At 31.7% G+C, this 26,249-nt stretch overlaps 1 protein-coding gene across 1 annotated transcript; it reads right to left on the bottom strand.

Moving 5' to 3' along the window:
* Positions 1 to 598: 598 nt before the first annotated feature.
* Positions 599 to 2,901, bottom strand: LOC149056342 (uncharacterized). The gene is made up of 6 exons (XM_089227455.1): positions 2,175 to 2,901; positions 2,009 to 2,087; positions 1,618 to 1,717; positions 1,439 to 1,555; positions 988 to 1,146; positions 599 to 732 (listed from the first exon to the last, which is right to left on the bottom strand). The coding sequence occupies exons 1-6, from the start codon at positions 2,899 to 2,901 to the stop codon at positions 676 to 678; spliced, it is 1,239 nt and encodes a 412-aa protein (XP_089083581.1). The 3' UTR covers positions 599 to 675.
* Between the last annotated feature and the right edge of the window lie 23,348 nt (positions 2,902 to 26,249).

Raw genomic sequence — 26,249 nt, 5'->3', positions numbered from 1 at the left:
AGACTATTTGCAAAATATTAGTGACGATGACCACACCCTTATACTATTTAAGTAAAAAAAAATTACGATGTTCGGATCAGAAAATGCCTGATTGGTAGTCTAACCTAAAATATTAAATATCTTAGATGGTACAGTATATTTCATTGAAAATATATGAAGTTTCACTGGGTGGTATATTTAGTGAATATTATAAAATTAATGTGTTGTGTGGAGGCCACTCGTTGGAAAACGTCTCATGTGTGAGTCACTATTTGTGAAAAGTTCAAGGACGTATAATAATATGATATATTATTTTTCACTTGTATTGATAATTCAGCTACTCTGTGTCTTTTATTATTGAACAAAGTATTATGTTTTATGGTAAAATATTAAACTAAAAATCAAATGCAAAAAATAGTTATAAAAAATAACACGATTGCAATAAATGGTATATAATTTATTTTTATAAAAGCTTTCAATTTAATATGGAGTAAATACCCATTTTTCTTTGGTTTTTATAAAATTCTGATTTTATGTCTAAATTTTCACTTCTATAAAATAAAACCATATTACAGAAATTGCAATTGTTCAATTAATTTACTAAATAAAAAAATGCAAATTAAATACAAACGAGTTTCTTATTTCATAAACCCAAAGTTCTTAGTTACTCATAAATTTATAATTATATTTCTATAATCAGGTGCTATAGCTTTTCATCATTACAGATATTACTTTATAAGTTATGTGTATCACCTAAAACAAAAATATAATAAACACGATCATATTTGAACTAATTATAAAATAAAAATTAATACAATTATTGACATTATTGTATTCAATATTCCATCTAGGTATATAAATTTTGTTTAGAATTTATAATTATGCATATATTATATTGATCTTGGTGGTGTTTAAAATATATATATATATATATATATGTATATTATATACGTGATTATCTATTATAATAGAATGACTTGAATAAAAATAATTTATTATTGATCTTACATCCGCAAACGTTTGCATATTAACCATTCTTTTGATTGATATTTTCATCTTCAAATTCTCAGCTTCATTCACCCACATTGTAAACAATAGTAACTTTTTGAATTTAACACTCATATCCGTCCAATTACTACTATAAAGTGCAAAGTTCATGGATTCCTTCTAAAGTTAAATTTAAATTCAAAATATGAAAGTACCTATAGTATATATAATGTAATTATAGTTTTCAAGAATAAGAATAATGTTCTTTGCTGCCAATAATTAATTTAAAAATAATTATCATTAAAAAAAGATAATTATATTATAGATATTTATACTAATGTTGAAAATTAACTTCTGATCATACTCATTACATGATGTACAATGTACATAGTATGTGCATGGCCTAAGTTTAAAGCCAGAAATATGGAGAAAATTAAACATAATAATGTTTCACATGTTAAACAATACATACTTGTTCATTAACAATGCTAAACAAGTAGCAAGTAAGAAATAAATGGCATAAATATGTTATTTCTGGACATGATAACTTAAAGAAAATTGTTGGTGATAATGATCCATCAAAATAAAGCTAAAACACAAATATGTAATTAATTTAATACGAAACGTTTTTTTTAATAGTTATTAATGCACCTTTAAAATCATACAAGGCTGTAAGATTATTTGAAATGACTCAACTCCTAGTTGAATAAGTGTAGCTGGTTTAAGTATCTGATACATATTTTTCATTTTTCTGAAACCATAAAATTTTTTGAGCATTTTACTGTTTAGAATACAAGTAGATGATGCAGGAATATAAATTGTTCATTGAATAAATAATGTATTATCTAGAACTTCTAAATATTTGACAGTGGGTAATCAATTTTATGTAATTATATTTATTTTGAAATAACCATGTGGCCCATATTATTAAAAAATTAAAATTAAAATTATCAAACTCGTTAAAAAACCTTAATCTTAATCTATTATTAATCAACATAAATTGATGATTATACACATTTATACCTTTTAAGTTTTTACTTACTTGTAAATTTTTTGATGATCTTGAATTAGTATTTCTAAATCTAGTATAGCTTCAACGTTTTTGATACTTTTATTGTTATCTGCATTTAAATACAAGTAAAATACTTATTTCAATATTTTCTATTTGGAAATATGAATTTGATAATATTTTGGAATATTTAACTCACGCTCCAGTTTATAATGATTAAGTCCTAATGAACTGTACGAGTCTGCGATGGTCATCAATTGATATTCAATACTAATACACACCGAAATCATAAGAATATCGAAAACCCACATCATTTGACCCCAAAATATCAACATAAATGTTTCAATCATATGAAATACATAAAAATATTTATTGTAAAATGTATCAGTTACCGGATATATCAAACCAATAGCGTTTGACCGATAATTGTATTCGCCACCTTCGAATTTTATTTTTAAATAATTTGTATTGTTTATAATTGCGGACAAGCTCCAATATAGTACAATAGAAGACCACAGACCAAAGGAAATCAATATTATATTTGATGATTTAGTTCGACCAATTTCAAATATTTCTTTTTTATGATGTTTATAACATAAAAAATTAATGGACATCATGTTTTGCAAAAAAATACAAATGGTCTTTGCATTTTTGATTATGAAGTAGTATTTAAAAATTGCGAAGTTAGTAGAGAAAATTATCATAGAGTAATTGAATATTTGATTTACATCATTTATAAAAATATAAATGCTATAAAAACCCACTATAGTACCAACAGCAAGAATTAATATTTGCATGATGAATGCAATCTTATATATATTGATATTAAATAATCGTAAGCCATCTGATAGTATTATTAATTGATAGAATCCAGTGATTTTCATGAACTGCAAATTAATGATTGAATGCTCATCCTGCAATCCCATTCTTATTTAAGTTCTTCAACTCTTAAACAAATTAATGGTTTAAATTTCTTTTAGCTTTATGATCAATAGTGTGATCACGATAAGTGGAAACACTCAATAACTATATGTGTAGGCTTCATATATTTCAATTCTGCTTTTTCATCTAACTAATAAACATTATTATGCACATTTTCAAATAACTAATTTTTACTAAATTTTTACAGTTAACTTTGCGCGTGCGAAAAATATTTTTTTTTAAAAATAGCATGATATATTTTTGACCACAATTTTTTTTTTTTGGTATTTTTTTTATGAATTTTAGTGGTTGAATTTCTTTTCCAAGTCAAAAAATGACCGAGTTATAGCAATTTGATTTTATGTTGGTAAAGTGGTTAAAAAAAAAAAAATTATGGTAATTTAATTTATAAACAAAATAATATTTTAAATACATTGTCATGGATTAGATTACATTTTATATTTGCTTATAATATCCTAAGATAAATAATCATCCCAGTTATTAGTTGAAACTATAACTATTACCTAATAGTTGATCAGTGTTTACTTATATGCCTACATTCTAAACTAAGTACTGGATTGTTAAAAATAATTACTTGCATCAAAAATCCCACCTATAGTTTTAAAAGTCATAGAAGTAAAAAACGTTGTAAGGAACCGTTTTTGAAATAAAATATTATTTTTGTGACTCACACATGGCGATGCATATGTATATAAATAATTCATGTTATGTTATTAATTTATTATTGTGTCCCACTTATCACAGCAAACTTCTTTATTTATTTATCTATTTAGCCAAGATAATTACAATTAAATAAATACAATAATAATAATAGCTGATACGAATACCAACTGAGCTAAATAAGCTCGTATCTGGTATACGGAGTTCAACAATATTACAATTCGTTTAAAATAAAAATACTTAAAATATTATTTAATTAAATAAAAATAACATGAAAATAGAAACTTTAGAAATAAAAATTAACATCAGCATTACATATAGGTACATATTATACGATGTTATGTTTAGACATGAGGACTTTTTATGATTTAATTGATACACACATTCTCATCAAGATCACTAACTATTTTATTTATTGCCTTTTTATTAATTATATCATTAGTATTATTGGATTGATTTTCAAATAAACTTTTTTTAGACTCTTAACTTCATTATTTAAATTTTTCAAAATAGTTTTCCCCATGTAATTGGGAGAGTTTCTAGAATTAGTCAATGAAGTATATGACGGTTTAATGTATTTTCCTGTTCTTCTATTTATTATTTCAGTAGCTTTGAGTGTGTGGTTTTGTATGGATTTAACTAAACTATGTCTAATGTATAATTTATAATCAGATAATATATTAGTATAGCTTTATTACTATAAATTAGTAAAAACCTTTTATTAAAGATGCAGGTATAGAATTAATATAATATATTAAAAAGAATATAGGGTCTAATGATGTACTTTTACTCCATAATCTTTAATATAACAATGATTATACTGTAATGAGATCCAATAGGTAGTGGTTAGTTGTCGTCTGTTACTTAGATAATTGGTAAACAATTTTAATATATTGCCATTAAATCCCAGTTCTTTTAACTTGTTTAGTAATAATCGTCTACTGATTGAATCAAATACTTTTTTTCAAGTCCAAGAATGAAATTAATTTTTTTTTATCCCTTTTGCTATGTACGTAAATAGTTATTAATGTCAATTAAAGCGTCTTCTGTTCCTAAATTTTTATTAAACCCGTATTTTTCAGTAAATATTATTTTGTTTTCCTCCAAGTATTCTAATGATTGGTTTTTAATTATTTTTCAAGGATTTTAGCTAAAATTCCTACTATTGAGATGGGTCTATAATTAGTGAAATCAGTTTTATCTCTTTTTATATGAATCGGTACGATTCTAGCTATTTTGTTACTTTGTGCAGTTGATTCAGAATACATTTAAATATGGACTAAATTATAAAGTATTTATTTTTAATATTATTTATAGTACTTCAATTTACCTTGTTATTGAAAATTTCAACGGAAATGTATAATTTCACTTATGTGCACGAAGTAAATAATAACAAATTTTACTCACAGAATACAATAGAATCAATTTTCAATTTGTATTATTTTGTTTAATTAAATTAAAAAACATATATAAATAGCCACAACTTTTAGTTGAAATAAAGCCATTTATTGTTAGTAAAACGTGGCTCTAACAATGAAAACCTAAAAATATAAAGCTAGGCACATGTGAGTCATTGTAAATCTCAGTTGAAAAAGGTAATTTCATTGATCTAATTTATTTAACACGGCGTCAAAATAATTAGGTGTATTAATATAAGCTAACTGATACTTAGATAGTTGTCGATGATTATATATTATCATCATTTACTATGAATGTGTCACGCACATTCACAACATATTATGTTGATAATACTTATTAGGGACAATCAACGAAAAAACTAAACAGTTTTAAACTTAAATGTATGTATTTTATACTAGATTATTGTATTATTCATAAACTTATTATAATAAACCCATTGTCATAATGATATATATCAAAATTATTGGCGAAAAAAATATATATTAAATTAAATACCTGTATATTATAGCATATTATTGGTTATTCTACACTTCTTCAGAAATAATAACTGCTTAGAAAAAACTGTAACCGATATTTTCAGTTATAGAAAATTCACAATTGTTAAAAAATACATTCATTTTTTAAATCCACTTTTGACTTGAAATTTGAAAATCACTATAATAGTAAAACATGCCATAAGATTTATATTATTATTAAAAACATATATGTGGAAGGGAATCACAGATGGTTAATTTCAGATAAATAAGAGAAATTTATTATTATTTGTGGAGAAACCCGGCCAACTGTCGAAAGTGCTATAGAAGAGAAAATTAACAAAAAAATGAAACAGGTCAATGAAAGCTTAAGCCCCCCTGCACCGGTAATAAATCGAAAATATAATGAAACTAAAACATCATCCGTATACCAGATATACAACAATTATTTTGCTTAAAAATTCTAATGCTAATTTGTTGTTGATCAACAATCATTTTTATGATATTAACTTACTTGTAAATTTTTTGATGATCTTGAATCAGTATTTTTAAATCTAATATAGCTTCAATGCTTTTGATACTTTTATTGTTACCTGCATTTAAATACAAGTAAAATACTTATGTCAATATTTTTCTGTTGACATTCTCTGTTTGGAAATTTGAATTTTATAATATTTTGAAATATTTAACTCACGCTCCTGTTTATAATGATTAAGTCCTAATGAACTCTGTACGAGTCTGCGATAGTCTTCAATTGATATTCAATACTTATACACACCGAAATCAACAGAATATCGAAAACCCACATCATTTGACCCCAAAATATCAACATAAATGTTTCAATCATATGAAATACATAAAAATATGTATTGTAAAATACAGTTACCAAGACCAATAGCGTTTATGCAATAATTATATTCGCCATTTTCGTATTTTAATTTTAAATAATTTTTATTGTTTATAATTGCGGAAAAGCTCCAATAAAGAACAATAGAAGACCACAGACCACAGGAAATCAATATTATATTTGATAATCCAGTTCAACCGATTTTAAATATTTCTTTTGTATGGTTTTTATAACATAAAAAAATAGTGGACATCATTTTTCAAAAAATTCCAAATGGTATTTGAGTTATTGATTATGAAATATTATTTAAAAATTGCGAAGGTAGTATAAAAAATGATTATAGTACCTATAGTTAAATATTTGATTTGCATCATTTATATAAATATAAATGGTATAAAAACCTATTTCAGTAGCAAGGGCATTGATTGATGAATGCAATCTTATATATATTAATATCGAATAACTGTAAGCCATCTGATGGTATCAGTAATTTATAAAACCCAGTAATTTTCATAAACTGCAAATTAAGGATTGAACTCTCATTTTGCAATCCCATTCTGATTTAAGTTGTTCAATTAAATATTAGACCAACAGCATACATTTTTATTAATAAATTAATAAAACTTAATATATAACAACTTATATTACATTATAATTTTTTCTCAATAATATGGTGATATAACTCAAAATTAAAATAATATTTTAAATAAATTTTTTACCATTTATTACAGGATTGTTAAAATGATTTCATGGATTAAAAGTCACATCTGATATTATTATGAGTTATAAATGTTTATGTAACTATTTTTCTAATTAAATATTATGTCTGTTACTTTCAAATGGTTAAATGTCACAAGTGTTTACAGTTTAAATATTTTACGGCATCTTAATATCAGTTTTGTGCCACAATAATCACAGGATATTTATGCAGTTGATTTAGAATACGTTTAAAAATATAACAATACAAATTATTTTAGATTTATTAATTATAATTTGTAATCAAGTGACATATAGTATATACGTTATATCTCAATTCTCAGTTTCCAGATGTAACTGAAGTGGTTTTAATATGAGGTAAAAATTACTTTAGTAAATGTATTAATATACTTTATTGGTTACATCAGCTGAATAATATTTAGCTAGTTTTCGCTGACTTTATTATTTACCAACCATTTGTCACGCGAATTAACGTTGTTGATAATACGTATTACATACAGTCAACGAAAAAACTGAACTGTTTTAACGTTAAATGTCTGTATTTTGTTATAAATCGGCACATTAAGTATTTATTGTCCATTAATAACTTTATTGTCACGATGATATTCTATCGAAAGAAATAACAAAATAAAAGACCCTATATATACATATATAGTAATAGGTACCTATGACCTACACTATTGCAGAAATAATAATGGCTTTTAACAAAGCTTTACCCCTTTAAAATCAATTGTAAAAAACTCACAATTAAAAAAAAAATGTTATTTTTGCTGAAAACTTGCATATGCACAAAAATAAATTTCCAATTGACCAATTCGAGTTCTAGGAAAGGACTCGTACTGAAACAGATAATATTTTTTTTTAGAAAAGTTTTTTATCAGTACCTAAGAACTATTTCATATTTTGGTTCTTGATAGTTTTAACAAAAAAATATCAAGTCTAGTTAAAAATATTTATCTTATTACTTATACCAACTTAATTTTAATTCATATTTGATTATCATAATATTTAATACAGGTCTAAGTTATTAAATTAATGGTCTTAATGTAATTTTTAAACGAATTAAAATTAAAAAAAAAAAAATTACTATTTAATTTAAAATAAATATTTGATAATTTATTTTAAACTTATAATATACCTAAGTGGAAATCACTAATCGGTCATCAGCAATAACAACGATAATAATATTATCCATTACTTTGATTAGAATTTATAAAAGTAGAAAAACACATTGGATACTAATAATACGGTTCCTCGATAAGTGATATATATATAATTTTTTTTAATAAAAAAATTCAAATAAATAAGATAGAAATAGGAGAAAAAAATCTGTGAGTCTCCGAACCACTGGTTGGGAAACACTGGTGTAGAGGAACTAAATCGTAATAAAGGCACAATAGAAGACCCGTGTCTGAGGGAGAGCAGTCAATTTGTATGAAGTTGAGTATGAATGTATGTAATAAAATATATAAATCAGTATGCATGAATATCTTTAACAATATTAGAAAACCGAGAACTAAACGATAACGGTAGCGCCATCTACCGCGATTCATCGTCATTATTGTCATTTACTTACATCCCACGAAAGCGCTGTCAAATACGATTTTGTATTTTATTTTTATTTTTCAATTTAATATATTATACAATCTATAGAACGTTATTTATTTATAATATGATAAAACAAACACGGCATGTGCTAGGTATACGAAAAAAGAAGAAACCCAATGGTTGCACTTTATATTGTTTTTATTTAAGGAGATTTTGAGAATTTTTTACTTTATCTGGCCCATGCGAACATATACAATTTTACTTTCAAAATAATAATTTTATAATTTATTTCTAAAATTACCTCTAATAAAATTTAAAATGAAGATTATTATCTAGGTTATCTAACAGGTCAGTCGAGTTGTGTATGCAGTCGAGTTGTGTATGCCGATCCGTAAGGACGTACACCGCAGCGGGTCGCTCCGTTATCGCAGCTATTCCTGTCGTCGTGTGCGCGCGCGCATATCCGACATATCCTGTAGAAGCAAACTTAGCAACGGAAGTCTATCGACAGCCACGATAGATTTCCGATAGCAGTCACGCTCCCGTATCCGATCCGCTAAGCCAACTTCGAAGTTAGCGTTTTTTGCGGTACCCCGCTTTTCACGGTTTTTCGTGGATATCTCGGCCGGAGGTGGTCTGAGAGCTTCGGGAAGAAAATTTTGCCCCCCTAACGTACTCTTAGCATCTTTAGGGATACCGGACCTGACCCCGCAAACCCGGACCCCCTATCCCCCCCAGGAGCGGAGATAGAGGCACCCCAAATCCGCGGCTCTGGACCTCGAATCCAAAGGAGAAGTGAAGCCGCCTACCTCACCGCGCCGGGGCCCGGCCCCTGGCGACGCCACGCTTCAACCAGACTTCGAAACCGACCACACCTATCAGACACTGGCCGCTTCGCACAAAATGTCTGAGCTGAATCCGACCGATGAACCCTTAGTCAAGAAAATGAAGATCACAACGTCCCCGGAGTCCTCAGTAACCTCTCAGGGCAATTCGGAGCAGACCCAAACCGCCTGGTTGCAGGATCTTTGGTCGACACTCAAGGGAGTCACGGCACACCTTATGCATGTACACAGGGATGCCAGGTTGATTAATGATCGCACGACGGATGATGTTCTGTTGGGCGCAATGGAGAGGATTCTCAATAATAATAACGAGGCGTTTGAATGCTTAAATTCATTACTCAACAGGGATGGGGTACTGCTTAACGCGCCCGTTTTTAGCGCTCCCCCGACCGCCGACAAGTCCGCTGTATCTACATCCGACGCCTCCACGGACATGATCCTGACCCCGGGCTACTGGGATAGTGATGCGGCCATTGAGTCCAAAGCAGCCTCGGCACGCAGGTCTAGGAAACCGAAGGTGGTAGGCGAACAGGTCGCCCGGGAGGCCGAAACCGACGCTATGGAAACGGACGGTGAAGAGTGGTCGAAAGTCGTCGGCAGACGATCCAGGCAAGGGAGAAAAACGACGGCTGCTGCAACCCCACATGCCACGGGGCTCCGCCAGCGCCCGTCAGCTTACTCCAAGAAACCACCGGCGATCCTAATCCAAAATGCGGCCGGGAAGTCCTACCGGGACACCATTCTGGCAGTGCGGAATTGCGGGCTGACCAGGGAGGAGATAGGCACCAGCGTCACGATGAGGCAGACACGGGACGGATGTCTCCTCCTGGAGCTACCAAAAGGAAGCAGTTCAACAAAAGCAGCCAAGACAATCGCTTCGGCCATGTCAAGCAAGCTCGGCGACTCCGTCGGCAAGGTGATCCAGCTCGGGGTCCAGGTGGAAGTCGAAGTGTTGGACATCGACGCAGCCGCCACCGCCTCGGAAGTACTGGAGGCACTTCGCAATGCGATTCCCGGACAGGACGATCCGGCAGTTATGATCGATAGGGACGTAGTCAGTGACGTCAGGATATGGGGCACCCGATCCGGACAGCAGATAGCGACGGCGAAAATGCCCAGTAGCATTGCCGCCAGCATTGCTAGGGTCCCGATCGGGTGGACCATGTGCCGCGTCCGGCCAAGAACGCTGCCACCGGAGAGGTGTTTCAGATGTCAGGCCTTCGGTCACAACTCCAGATCTTGCACCGCGGAGGACAGGACGGGCGCCTGCTGGAGGTGCGGCGTGGTAGGCCACTCAATGAGGGACTGCGCCGAGGGTGACGACCGTTGTGTGGCCTGTGAAACCGCTGGTCTGCCGAGGGTCGCGCACAAACCAGGCTCCGGGGCGTGCGCCGCTAGAAGACAGTCGGGAGTAGCCAAGATCTCAGATGATTAACTTCCTGCAGATTAATCTGAACGCAAATTGGGCTGCGGAACAGCTTATGGCACAGACGGCGGAAGAGATCAGGGCTGACATCCTTATCGTGTCTGAGCCGGCCACCCCCTATGGCCATGAGGACCGGTGGTGCTTCAGCACGGATCGCAAGGCTGCTGTGGGAACATCACTGCGCTCAGAGCTCAGTCATGACGGTCGGGGCTCCGGCAGCGGGTTCGCCTGGCTGTCCATCCGGGGGTTGACTGTCTTCAGCTGTTACTGCAGGCCCGGGGCCTCGCTGCCGGAGTATCGACTGTTCCTGGGCGACCTTGAGGCGGCGATCCGTGCTAGAGGGGACTCAGCGATCGTTCTGGCCGGTGACTTCAACGCCTGGAGCGTGGAGTGGGGTTCAAGAACCAACAACCCCAGGGGCGCACCGCTGTCTGATCTCGCCACAAGTCTGGGGCTTACCCTGGCCAACTCGGGCACCTCTCCTACCTTCGTGAGAGGGGCGGCCACATCAATCATAGATCTCACGTTCTATCGAGGTGTGGATCTCATGGACTGGCAGGTACCTGACCTGGAGACATTGAGCGACCACAACTACGTCTGTTTCAACACGGCCGACCTAACCCAGGCCCCGGTCCGTGCCGTTATACCCGCTTACGTTGCCCCGGGCTGGTCTACCAAGAAGCTCGACCCAGACGCTCTGTGTCGTCATCTGAGCACCACGCACCTAGGAGCTACCATCGGTGCCGCTGGTGCTGAGGCAGCGCTGTCTTCGGCTGAATCACTGGACGTGTTTCTGTTCGGCGCCTGTGAAGCTTCCATGCCCAGGAAGAGAAAGGGCCCTCAGGGCAGGCGGCCGGTGTTCTGGTGGTCGGATAAGATCGCCGATCTGCGGCGCCAGTCCCTTGCCCTCCGTAGGCGATACCAAGCCTGTATCAGACGCGCCAGCCAGCCTGGAGTACATGAAGCTAGGCTTTCCTATATTGCCGTCAAGAGGGAGCTCCGTATAGCCATCAGGGAGGCGAAAAACAAGTGCTGGGCTGACTTGTGCGCTCAGGTTGACACCGACCCCTGGGGCAGACCCTATAAGCTCGTGATGAAGAAGCTCGGCGGCCAGAACCCGACTGCGAGCTCCAAGGGTAGGGAGGCCGTCATCGCCGACGCTCTGTTCCCGGCGGCCCCCGTCACGGATTGGGGTTTGGCTCCGTCCCCAGCGGTGCACAACATCTTCCAGGCATTCGATCCGGTCCTGAACACGCTCGAGTTCACCAGGGTCATTCCAGCTTTCAGGCCGGAGGAGCTTAGTAGAGCAGTCCAGAGGCTCGCACCGGGCAGGGCGGCCGGTCCTTCGGGGATCCCTAACGAGATCCTCAGGGCCGTCGCGCTTGCCCAGCCCTGCGCAGTCCTCCACGTCTTCAACGATTGCCTCAACGCGTTGACGTTCCCACCACGTTGGAAGAGGGCACGGCTAGTGCTACTTCGTAAGGGCCCGGACAAACCTCCGGACGTCCCGTCGAGCTACAGGCCGATCTGTATGTTGGACGCCCCGGGGAAGCTGCTCGAGAGGCTCCTTCTTCAGAGGCTAGAAGAACACCTGGACGCTCACGGGGGACGGAGAAGAGCCCCGAACCAGTTCGGCTTCAGGAGGGGAGTTAGCACGGAGTCAGCAATCGGCACGGTTCTCAGCATCGCCACCCAGGCGGCCACCACCCCGAGAAGGAAGAGCCTCTGCGTTCTGGTGACGCTGGACGTCAGGAACGCCTTCAACTCACTGGGCTGGCTGGTCATTGACGCAGCTCTGAGGGGCATTAACACCCCGGAGTACTTGGTAGAGATGCTCCGGTCCTGGCTGGCTGACAGAACACTACTGACTGGCGAAGAAATGGCTGAGAGACCAGTGACCTGCGGAGTGCCGCAGGGTTCCGTCCTTGGCCCCACCTTGTGGAATGTCGCCTACGACTCCCTCCTGAAGATGGAAACGCCGCCCGGGGTGCAGCTCGTTGGCTTCGCGGACGACCTCGCGGTTGTGGGTACGGCCGTGACCGGACAGCAGCTCGAAGATGCAATAAATCCCACACTGACGGCCATAGACGACTGGATGCGGAGCAGGGGCCTAGAGCTGGCTCATCAGAAGAGCGAGGCGGTGGTGCTTTCCCGGAGGCGGGCGTTTGTCCCTCCGCGTTTGACGGTCGGCGGCCACCTTATCCCATTGCGGAATGAGATCAGGTACCTCGGTGTCATTCTGGACAAGCGTCTGACCTTTGCTGCACACTCTAGTACCGTCGCTGCGAAGGCGGCCCGTTCGGCTGCTGCGCTATCCAGGCTTATGCCCAACATAGGCGGATCGGCTCAGTGGAAGAGAAGGCTGCTCGCGTCTGTTGTGGAAAGCCAGTTGCTGTACGCTGCTCCCGTCTGGATCTCTTCCGTTACAGAAGTCGCCAGAACTAGGGCGATCTTGATCCGTCCGCAGAGGACCGCCGCCTTGAGGGTAATCCGGTCCTACCGCACCGTGTCGGACGAGGCCGCTCTGGTTTTGGCCTGTATGCCGCCCGTTGATCTGCTTGGACTGGAGAGACAGTACATCGGATTCCGACTGCGCGCCGCAACGGAGCCCGGCGAACAACGGCCTTCTAAGGCGGCCGTGAAACGTGAGGCAAGAAGAATCACGATCGTCGCCTGGCAGGCGAGATGGCAGGCTACCCCGAAGGCGGCCTGGACGCGCCGCGTCATCCCTGACCTGGCAAGATGGCTTGGAAGGACTGTCCCGTGGGTGCCTCTGACGTTCCACATGACACAGGCACTCACGGGCCATGGCTGCTTTGAATGGTACCTCCATCGCATGAACAGGGCCGCCAGCCCTCGCTGCTGGCAGTGTTCGGGCGAGTCAGACACCGTTGAACACACTCTGTTCGACTGCCCCCATTGGGACGGCTTTCGCGAAGCCCTGAGTGCCAGGATTGACCATCGACCGAGCACTGACGACGTTCCGGACATCATTTGTGGACCGGCGTTTGAGCTCCTGCCGGCGGACGCGCACGGGAAGGATGCGATCCTAAGAGAAGCCGAAGAGCGGTTCAGGCTGTTCTACGGCATGGTGGAAAACATCCTTTCAGCCAAGGAAGAGGAAGAACGGGTGCGACAGGCCGTGAACCGACATAATTCACCGTAGTTAAACCGTTGTAATTTATTATATAGCCTAATATTGTTCATGTAATAGCAGCGAGTGGGGGATTGGCCCGCCGCTGCTAATTGTCGTATGTTTTTGTTTTGAACAATAAACGATGGGGGCTGGAGGAGAAGTACTGGCACCATAGTTCCTCCTCCAGTCCTCGATACCATAAGGAAAAAAAAAAAAAAAAAAAAAAAAAGGTTATCTAACAGGCTTTTAATTATGTTTTAATTTTAAAGCGAATTTTGAATAGTTTGAGATGCACAAGCAATTTACAATTTCAAAATACTCGTAATTTTAAAATTAAAAACTAATAAAAACCTTACGAGATGCCTTAGATAGCAATATAAATTTTAAATTTTAAAAGTGATAATTTTTTACTCTAATTTAAGTAAAGATTATAATTATTATAGTTCGGGCAAAAAAAAAAATGATGTGTGTTTTAATTAAATGTATTGTATAAATTCAGCATCTTTTCCGTTTAAAAATTGAAAGAGGTCAAAATTGAAATTTCCCAGTAGTGACTAGTGATTAGTTATTATGCTTGACGAGGGGTAGGGCATTTTATATTCATTATAAAATTTTCAAAATATCACGTTAATTGATTTATAGTCATATGAAATTTTCGATATCTATTAATTTTTTTTTATTTATGTCGATCAACAAATTTCACTTGGTAAAAATACTAGAAAATTTAATGTAAGGCTCCTTGTAAGTTTTTAATTGACAAACAGAAAATCAAATTAAATTTGTATGAGTGATCGAACATTTTTTACATTGGATATTCACTCAATTTTTCAATGATTATTAAAAATAAATTTTACCTCATTTGTATTGCTTTTTTAAAATTTGTTTATAGTTAATATTGCTCTTGTGTGTTACATTCATTTTTATATCACCAAAGAACTAACTCGTAGTATAATAAAAAATGTGTTGGCCTCATTGAATTAATTTTTCCTCTGCATGTATATATTAAAACGCACTATATACATTTAAAATATAATATGTTAGAATAATATTATTATTATTTTTAAATTTATTAAAGCCCCGACAACTAATGTTATTGGCTAACATCAACATTAGTAAAGATACATTGATACATTATATAAGGTTGAAAAGTTTAGTTTTTTGTAGAAATGTTATAATGTTTCCAAGACTAGGTTCAAGTGCTTTATATAAATGATACGAAATGTTTAGAGATGTTCTGGCATCAGCGTAGTTGCGGCAGTGTAAAATTATGTTAGAATAATATTATGTATTTATGTAATACTAACCTTAAAATATGATAAATTAATATTTTTAGTAGCATTTCATGTTTGCCGTTTGATTCTAAAAAAGTAAACAATTTAAATACAATCTAAATTAGTTTATCATAAATTGAAAACGTAAAACAAAATTTTATTTTAAATAGTAGGTACTTTTTGAAAAGTATGGCTATTCCATTGGTACCAAAACTCTTCATGTTAACTAATTTATTCAAAATGTATTACAATATTTTGGTTAAAAATAATGCGTTTTTATCCGACTTTATCTTACAGTCGGATATTAAAGTCTAAATTAATTAACTTTATAAAAGTTGTAAAAGCTATTTTACTCCGTAGGTAATCTCAAAATATTTTACTGGACTTATATATATCATCCATTTTAATTCATTGTATAATTACATTCCGGATATTTGAAACGCAAAACCGCCAATAATATATCCACTATTGAAAAATATGACTTATAGGGCGCGTTTTGGATTGTCACCCCTCAAACCGATACAGGTAGGTACATTGCATTTGTCTACAGCAGAATGGTGCCGAACGGACGGCGGGAGAAAACTACTTTCGAGGGAAGCGCCGTAATTATTATAAACAACCCTCGAAATCCATTTTAAGCTTATATTATTCCACCATTGGGTCGCTGTTATTCGATTGAGAATAGTGGATGGGTACACGCACTGGTTAAAGGTTTAAATGCGTATTTGTAGCTCGGGGCCGGAGGAACACTATGCGATATTATTCCTATGCACTCGTAACGCGGTGTGTGGATTATGTTTCGGGAAAAACACGGTGCTGTGCCGAGCCCTTTTAATAAGAAAACAAGAGCACGGTTTCCATTTTAACGGCTTTTTAAATAATGCACATAATGTACACAGAAGCGAACGCATTTACGCATTGGATATCGTCTGTGCACAAATTTTTGTGTTTTAAATTCTTTTAGTGGTTTCTCTCTCTTTCTCTCACTCATGCACGCACACACACACACGGGCCCATCGCACTTAAATGGCATTTTCACGTCTGCCATACAAACAGTTCTATAAATATATTTACTTTCGTCGTGGTCTAATCCTCTTTATATCGCATGCCAGTATAAAGGCCGACCCTCATATGTGCCATGCGCTTACTCTGTTTTAACTTTTAAGTATATACATACATAACATTATTATATAGGTGCGTATAAATACGTTATGCGTATAGGCAATATGTGCACCTAATAAAAGTGTAATTTAATCTAAATACCTCGCAAAACCGATTTGTTTAGGGTCCGAACTTAAAAAAAAATATATATTTTTTTTCGAACGATTGTTATTAATTACACGAGGGGACAATTGACCGCGGTCTGAAACTGCCGTTCAGTAGGTAGGTAGGTATGAATTCTATGGCGTGGCTGGCAAATTATAATTCCAAAGCCATTCAGCTCAACCCGCGGTGTGGGTCATGGCAGTTCATGCGATACACAGAAATGAAATCAATCCGAAAAAGCCGTTCGAAAAGCATCGTGGTCGGTACATTTATATATTTTAATCAAAGAAAAAAAGAAGAATATCCTCCAAACCTAAGTTGTAACTAAGCCTTAACGAATTTTTCCTAGCGTTCTGTTATCATTTCTCTTCGAAAAACTTAAGCTATCTATTTAAGATCCTATTTATCAAAGTTTTCAGAATAACTCGTATCATTATTTATTTTATTAATCTTTCTTCAATTCTTAGATATCAACTACAGGCACCTGTACATTTTTCATTTGTAACTTTTCCCTTCTTACACACTACGAAGGGGATTTAAAAAAAAATGTATTGTTTTCATTTTAAAACTTTTGATAATTTACTGCCATTTTTGAGTTTGTTAGCTAATGTATTTTTCGTTGCGTATTTTACCTATCTTTCTAAAATTATTAAGTTATTTCGTTTATGTAAATAAATCTATGTTTTTAAAATATTATAAAACTATATAGTTAAGTAATTCGTTTATGTATAATATGTCTGTATAGTAAGTTGTACTATGTAAAATAGAATAAAACTAGGTATACGTCACTCGCTAGAACTTTTAGTTGTCTGTTGTCTGGAAACTATATCATGTAAGTGTGACACATAAATTTGTCTTTAGGTAACGTCAAGATCCAAAACTTAAGTTATTATTATTTTTTTTTTTATCAAACGACAGGAAAAATATCCCGTCTTCTCAAAAATTGACACATGCTCTTCGCAGACGCCAAATAACTATATTATTATAATATACGATGCGATTATAATTATACGGTTGCGTTGATGTAAGTTTAATACGACCGCTGCTCCCTAGTTGCTTTTAAAATATTCCACGAACGACAAAATGTATGCAGCGTGTAAATCCGTAACGGCGTGTTAGCAGTCTCTGTGTTTCTAGCACATTGTTAGTGTTTTGCTTGTATATATAAATTATGGAGTGAAATATGTACATGTGTGGAGCCCAAGGGTAAAATATCAGGAGGCCATACAGCTGAATTTAAATTTAATTAAAGTTACAACTTTGATGTAAATATGCTTTAAATGAAAACAATGAAAGTAAGTAAACGTGTAATAAAAATAGTTTCGAAATTTTGAGATATAGTCATTACTAGGCGAATGCCTGTCTTTGAGAAATCATGTTACGTATAATATTATATCGCCGTTCTTCAAACGTCTCTTTCAAGTTTAGAATCATATTCCAATTCTAAAAAACAGTCGTACGCGCGTACATCATATTATATACTATGTTTCTAGCTAATGCCTTATTCGCTTCAACAGAGGACATTTTATTTTGAGACTAATTGTTATATCCAAAATATATGTACCAGGTACCTATATGAGTAGCTATGAAAATGTTGAGTAGGTCTTTGGAGTGTCCTACCTAGTTGCGTTTAAGTAATATTTTAATTAGATAATATGAGGTGCAACAGTATTATAGTTATAAGACCTGCAGAAGTCCAGAACTAGAACTAGTGATATACACTTATTGTTATATCAGCTAACATCTATAATATTATTATTTTAAAGAATAGTCCGTGTCGACTGAAATTATTGTGTTTATTTAAATTTTTTAGTAAATATAGTGCAACTGTATAACTAAAAATAGAGGCAATTATCTATTTATTTAGTTATTGATTTTGATTTTATCTGAATGTATAATATTTATCATCGAATAGGTAGGTACTATAAATCAATCATCTTTCAAAAACACACTTTTAGAAACGGAAAAAATTCTTCACGAATTTATAATAATAATATAATCCTAAGTCAATTGAAAATTAAACTTAATTGTTCTGCTGAAAATCTAATTTTTTAATACGTTAATGGTAACGTGAATTTTGGCTAGAAAAGTTTTGTTAATACAAATTTAAATTGTAGTTTTTATGTATTAAATAATAATAAGATAAAAGCTTTTTCTGAAATATTTTTAAAAACTATAAGTACCTATGTGAGTGAAGATGTGCAGCCGTTATAATTTTACTAAGAATTTATCCTATGGAAGAACATGTTTTGACAGAATGAAACCACTTTGGATTATTTTTAAGTTTTTTTTTCTTGTTATTATTGATTTTATTATAAACTTGGCCATTTGTATTATACACCTTTAGTTGATACTACACACACACATATGATATATGCATAGTTATATAACAATATTATGTTTTTATATTAAATTAAATATTTTGGATTTTCTTAAAAATTAAATACATTTTGTAATGTCTTATTGATGGGTGTTTCCTAGGGCTAGACTAATTTCACCGAATTATCGGATATGTGAAATTTATTTCGGTGATTTTTAATTTTTGTCATTCTGTGAATACGTTATGAGGCTTATCGTCAAAAGGCCATCATAATATATCATGTATCACATGTTGAAGGATATTTTTTGGTCATCAAATAACCATGTGTTGTTGAGTGAGTGTGACCTATCCAAAGACGGTTAACCACAGTTTTTTTTTCTTCTGATTAGTCCGGCGTATTTCCATAGATATACAGATTTAAGTATAATTTTTTTTTTTTAGTTTTTTGAGTTAGGTGATATGATTATACCAATGGTAGTGCCATTTGTTAATTATATTTGAATTTATTTCGTTATTATTACGTATAATATGATCGATAGTCATTTGATAATATAAATGTAGAGATATTTAGGAAAGAAGATGATGTTGTCACGTTAAGAAAGCTACTTTATAAGCTTGGTCTGCTTTTTAATTTCCTGATATGTCTATTATATGATTTGGCTGGAAATTCATATAAATTGAAATGGTTTTCCTTTTTCAATAGCTCTGTAAGTTTCTTCTTGAATAAGATATTGATAAACAAACCAAATTTATTGAATTTTATCGAACAAAATTCTAAAAACGATGACAACGATTTTTTTTTTTGCTAGATTTCATAATATGAAAATTTCACTATTATATAATAATATATTAATATCTTATTGTATTTGTATTCCGTTTTTAAATACCAACTATAATTCATAATTAAAATTGACAAAATATGAATCAATGTGAGTGATTTTTAAACAAATACAATTAATTTTTGTTGTTCATGAGTTATGACTGAATTATTCCTTACCTATATAATTTTAATTAAGTTTATAATGATTAAAATAATAATCAGTTAGCTTAAAAAAAAATTAATTAATTAAAAAATACTAGACTGTTTTTGATGTTTATTAAAATTGTTGTTTTTGTATACATAATATAATTCCTATGAATATTAAATTGAATTAAAAATAATATATTTATATTTCATATTATAAAACATTATCGATATAAATATAAATATAATAATCATTATTTTAAGTGATAATTGATTGTCATATAGAACTCAATTAAAAAAGGAAATGACATTGAAAACGTTATACAATTAAAAAAGTTAACGATTTAGTGAAAAACTTCAACGTCTGGAATAATTTTTGAACAATACAAAAGTTAGTTTTCGTTGAACTGATTAATTCAATACATATTCCAGCTTGAAATTAAAATAAAAGATAGAATTAATTTGAAGACATGAATGCGATTATATTATTATTTGTTTAATACATTAAAATACTATAATACTGTTTAATTATATTACCATCCTCAGTCTACTTTTCTAAAACACATAGCTCATTTTTGTATTTTTCAACAAACAATGAAAAAATAAAGTTTTTGGTAATTAAAAATTAAATAAATATTTATATATTATTATTAGTATTATTATTTTAATTGTACATATATCTTTGTCAGCATAGGCCATTGGGCTTAAAACGACATAATTATTTATATATTATTCTTCCTTAATTCTTACTGCCATTATTAATTATATTTTAAGGAAGTACATTGAAAAAATTCAATATATTTATTTTAGTATGTAAAATGTCTATTGATATGGAATAATATAAGTAACATACGTCATGCTGTATCATTTTATTAAAACTAATATAATATAAACATTAAATCCCTGCTTAATGTTGGAAATGTATAGATTACCTGTATACTGTAAGGGGAAGAAAAAGCAAACAGAGTACCCTAAATTATTTGATTAGCGTGATTTCAATTTTGGATTACAATAAAGGATTCGTTGTGCGCCTTGTAATTTCATAATTTGGGTGTTCCTGATGGGCTTAATAATTTTAAAATATTAATCATTTTTTATGTACATTGGTACTATTATCGGGCTTTATCTGTAGAAAATTAAAAAAAAATTCAATTGACTTAATATTTTAACAACATCAAAATTTAATAATTAATTGAGGTAATAATTTAATATTTATAAGTAAATTTATTTATAAAAATAAAATTTTTGTTTTTTTTAAAAATAAATCATATTTTTTTTTACAATAGTATAAAAGGTTACAAGACATAAGGTAGTGTAAAATGATTATAAGTGTATAGTATTTTATTATTATTAATTTTCAACAATATCATTATTTTTCTTTCTATTAAGAAAATGTATGTCAGGAGCAATATTGTTTTCACAACGCATTAACCTAATTATTATTAATTCTTATACCAAAGATCAGTTTTAAAAGGTTATTTTAATTTTTATATTATAAAACTCATTCTAAAATGAATGCAAAGGTTTTTTTTTTCTGTATATCTTAATATATTATTTAATATTGCTATTTCTCATCAAAGTACCAATATTAACTAGGACACTAGGTAGTAAAAATTTGGCAACGAATCCTTGTAAAGTGAACTAACTAACTTTTAACTAGAAATATAGTAATTATGATAATGTAAAATGTGACTTGCTTGGTTTTAAAGTGTACTGCTATTTAACGATTTTTTTTTAAAAATAATTTGGTGATGTATGGGTATAGTGAATAAGTCAAAATTTGCGTATGTAAATTTTCGCATGGTACATATGAGGTAAAACTTCAGAATATTATATTGTTTGTGACACTTTGTGGTAAGTTCTTCAAATATTAAATATAATGGTACCTAGTGCTCCCTGCACATAACTAGATAAATCTCCTTCCTATTTTATTCAGAATTAGAAATGACTAACTCAGTTTCATTGTTGTTTATATAATATTTGGTTTTGCCTAGTTTTATTATTATTGTTGTGTCTGTATCAAATTTTTTTAACTCAAATGGTTGTTCATGGCACCTAAGTAATAATTTGTTATTATTAAGTTTTTGGGATAAATACTGTAAAACATTATTTTTCAAAGTAATCGAAAAATACAAAAATAATAATGATAATTATTATAAAACGATTAATTTTTTTCGAGTTTTTGACTAAATTAATTTGGATTTTTTGTTATTATTCAAATTTAATAATTAATAACTTTAGAGCCTTGAAATTTCAATCACGTTATATTGGTATTAACATTTACTAAAATGCTTGCATATTTCAGAATGTTTTGGCTCTTTTTCTTCTATCTATGAATATTTAAAATATTCTAATTAAAAAAAAAAATTTAAATTATGTGTGATAACATTTTATTTTTGAGTTGTAAGGATTTTGAATATTTAATTTAAGGTTCCTTATGACTTTTTTATAGCTATAATAATGTTAAAAATACATTGCTACTTTTTGTTAAATATAAGCGTTTAAAGTTCAAATTTTCCTATATATGCAATGAGATTTTCAAGCTTTTCACACGTCGATATTAATTAATAATTATAGAATAACAGATTGTAATGTTATAAGATTATAATAATAAATTATTATATAGTATATTATAATGATATTAAAATATTAAATATGGTTTTTTACTTTTATGAAAAAATGTGTTTTCTATTACTAATAATTTTATTAATAGGCAATATCGATATACTTGTTTTATTAAATGTATGATAAAATGTTCTTCAAAATATTTTTTTTAAATTAATTGTCTTCGAATACAATGATATTTTATCATTCAAACAAACTTCTTAACATAAACTACCATACTATCAGTTGCCAGTCCCAAATCTGAAAAAAATAACATATTTATATTATTGTGTGGGAAACTGGTAGTTACCAGTTTAAATTTCAAAGTGGTACATAGATTAACATAATATTATCTCATTTTTAGTTGACAACAAATTTACTCCTGTAATAAACTAACACATGTATTGTTTTTAATGATTTTTCCATAAAAAATTGATGATAAGAATATAAATGGTAATATAGCGTTGAAGTAATCAAAAAAGCAATTTTTTTCGAATTGACTTTAATCCTTTTACAAGTGCTTTGTAATGTCTATATTATATTATTAATTAAGATATGTTTGTATTAAAACTATTATAGTAATTAATTTTACTATTCTTTAGACTTCTACACATAATAAAAATCGACTTTCGCTGCTTTTTTGACGTATCTTATAATTTTTACATTTGACATTCATTATATTAGGTATCATCACAAAATAAATAAATCAGAATCAAAACTGATAAGAGATTTACGAGAAACATATGAAAATTTGCTAAACGAATTTGCCATTTTTTTTTTTTTTTTTTAAATCAGTATGACATTACACACACACACATACACACAAAAATGTTATCTTCCTCTAAAAAGTGTCAATATTTTGTAAATGCACTTTCATTGTTGTTAAAGAATTTATTTATACACTATTATATAATTATATGTTTTAATAGGTACAGCACAATGTTTAAGTTTTTATAGGAACTTTATACATATATTATTTATAACAGGTATTTTAAATACTATTATCAAGAATTTAATTAACATTTTTAATTTGATACAATGCTTCTTTAATTTAAAAAAAAATGTAAATTAAAAGTTTCAGACGCTTGAAAAACAGTATTATTATGAAGGATATTTTTACATTTTACGGTATAATCACATTGTTTTGAATTACTTTTTCAAATGTAGATATTAAGAGAAGGTTATTTCTTTTTTATTTTGGAAAATACTTATAATAGCAGTAAAATTGTTTGAAAAGTTTCATATAGTTCTCCTAACCAATTAATTCACAATTTAATAGTATTTTAAAGTGCTAATTTTTCAAATTTCCTTGTAATATATATATAAAAAAAAAAAAAAAAACAGTTTCCAAAAACTGAGACCAGCAATGAAGTTAATGGGAAAGACATTTGTTATAAAATGTACTGCCTACCAATTGTAAGGTTATCACAAAATATGCTTCTTTTTTTTTTACAATTATTTTTCAAAAATGAATGGTCATTTTATATTATTAAAACAGTTTATATTTTATATTCTAAGCGGAGCGATAAATGTATTTTAATTTATATTTACCATATGTTATACTTAAGTTGCCATCTATACGTTTTGACACAATGTAATTGATAATCACGCTGGCAATAGCTTTTAAAGATGGAAATGCCAATATCAAACCTAATTTTTTTTTATATCGTGTTATGAACACTATAATCAGTGCCGTAATATTGATTGTAATTACCATTTAAATATGTCAAACAAAATAAATAAGTAAAATTATAGGTAGGCGCCTAAATAAAAGATTAATGTTAATATTAAATATTAAAATATTATATCAATTATTAATGCTGATATTTAAATTAATTAATCGTTATATAGGTACCATATACATATATTTTATATTATAATATCTTTAAGTTAAAAATGATGATGATGAACTATGGTTTAATGTTTAAATAACATTAATATCTAACAAAATTTTAAAATATTTGAAATTAACTTATACATACCTAATTTATTGATATTTTCTTAAATGTTTATCTACTTCGAAATTGTGTCATGTTTAATAAAAATGTATAGAAAATCACAGCTTGTTGATACACTGCATAGTGTATTAGTGTTTTGTGTTGAATATATTAATATAAATATTATTTCTCAAAAAACAAATAGGATTGTGAACCTCATATGTACCTATTATTGTGTAAACAGAAAATTAAAATATCTTTGCCAACAGTGATCCCAAATGAAAACAGTTCATAACATATAGATGCAAGATACTAATATTATTTACGTAGTTGTACCGGAGCTTTTGATGGTTCATTGACGAGCCATTCTCAAAGTATCATAATGCATGGTAGATAGGTCACATACATCGATCTAACTTTGAAAATAATATATTATATTGTGTGCAATAGTTGGAAAACTCATATTTCTTCTATCGTGATAATTTGTAAGTCAGTTCATCTAAACTTCTAGTTCTGTCTGTGTACTAAACTCAAAGCTAAGTCTTCTGCACAATGCCATCATCATTGCTAATTTAAAGTTTAAAACTATGATCACATTTTATTCAATTGTCTTACGTTTAGTGTTCAATTAAAAATAGTAATGGATTTTCATTGTTCGCCTTCTTTTTTACTATTCCAATGTGAGATAAGTATTATAATAATATGTACAATTTGATACCTATCATAATAGGTAACTAACTAATACAATACCATTATTAAATTTATTTAATAAATTATAGGCTATATTTATTTTATGGGTTTTTTGATTTTATATCAGTATTATTCTCGTAATATCTTATAACAAACACATAATTATATCTGACGGATTTCTGTATTCTTATTTCCTATATCAGAATAGTGAAGTCACAAGGAATAATTGACTATGTGTGCACTTTCAGTTTTTAGATGCTTATCATAAAAAAAAAATCCACAATTTAAAAACCAAATGTTAGTCATGATTTCGTAGATAAACCTTATTTTGTATTTTAAATCTTACAAAGATGATACTTTTTATAATAAGTTCAAAAATATTTACTGTTAAATGAATCATTTTATACCTATAACTTATCTTTAAGGTAAATGTCAAACTTAAGACTTGAATGTAATATTTAGCTTAACAAATTGTGTACAAACATGATTTGTGTCACGTATATCTATTTTTATTTGTTGAATCGAATAATTTGATAACCTCGCGTTATGTGTGTTTGACAGATTTATATTTAATATGCTTCTAAATTGTCACGTTTATCACATTAAAGTTTTATCTTCAACATATTCGATGTTTAAATTATAGAAAATAATATTATATAAATCCTTATCTGCGTGTGTATAAGTTTATTATTTTTGTTTTTCCCTTTACATGTCGCTTATCTTAAAACAATATGCATGAAGAAAAACTTTCCGCCATGTTTATGGGGTAACACATAAAAAATAAATATGTATCATTTAATATGTAGTTTATGTGAAATACGAACAAAGACTATAAAATATATTAGGGAAAGGAAGTTTTCTCTATCAATAATAAAGTTCTTTTTTGTTATTGAAACATTAGTCTTTTTTAATGGATAACTTTCTCCATTAAAATCTATAACGGCTAGCTATGGTTCATTAAAATGAGATTCTGGAACTATTGATTTTATTTACAATCGACCGGTATATTTTGTTTAATGTGAACCTACAGTTTACAAATTAAACACACCTTAGAGACAAAAATGACTTAAAAGAACAATTCTTCAATATCATGATTATATATCTTTATATCTATATTATACAACATATTTGTATAATATATGTTAATATTAACTATTAACAAAGAAAATATGGGTTTTCGATATAATTCTGAAGTTTAATATTTTACTA

The sequence above is a fragment of the Diuraphis noxia genome, unplaced genomic scaffold (genome assembly GCF_037042655.1).
Source record: "Diuraphis noxia isolate RWA-SAM2 unplaced genomic scaffold, SU_Dnox_SAM2 contig0004, whole genome shotgun sequence".
Classification (NCBI taxonomy): Eukaryota; Metazoa; Arthropoda; class Insecta; order Hemiptera; family Aphididae; genus Diuraphis; species Diuraphis noxia.
This window is presented reverse-complemented; position numbering and strand designations above follow the sequence as displayed.

What these genes read in the sequence shown, in the direction of transcription:
- LOC149056342 (XM_089227455.1), bottom strand. Translation starts at nt 2,901, where the DNA reads ATGGGATTGCAGGATGAGCATTCAATCATTAATTTGCAGTTCATGAAA. An exon ending in GATCATCAAAAAATTTACAA is followed by an intron (nt 1,718 to 2,008) that starts GTAAGTAAAAAC and finishes TTATGGTTTCAG; the next exon opens with AAAAATGAAAAATATGTATC. An exon ending in ATATGCAAACGTTTGCGGAT is followed by an intron (nt 733 to 987) that starts GTAAGATCAATA and finishes TTTTTGTTTTAG; the next exon opens with GTGATACACATAACTTATAA.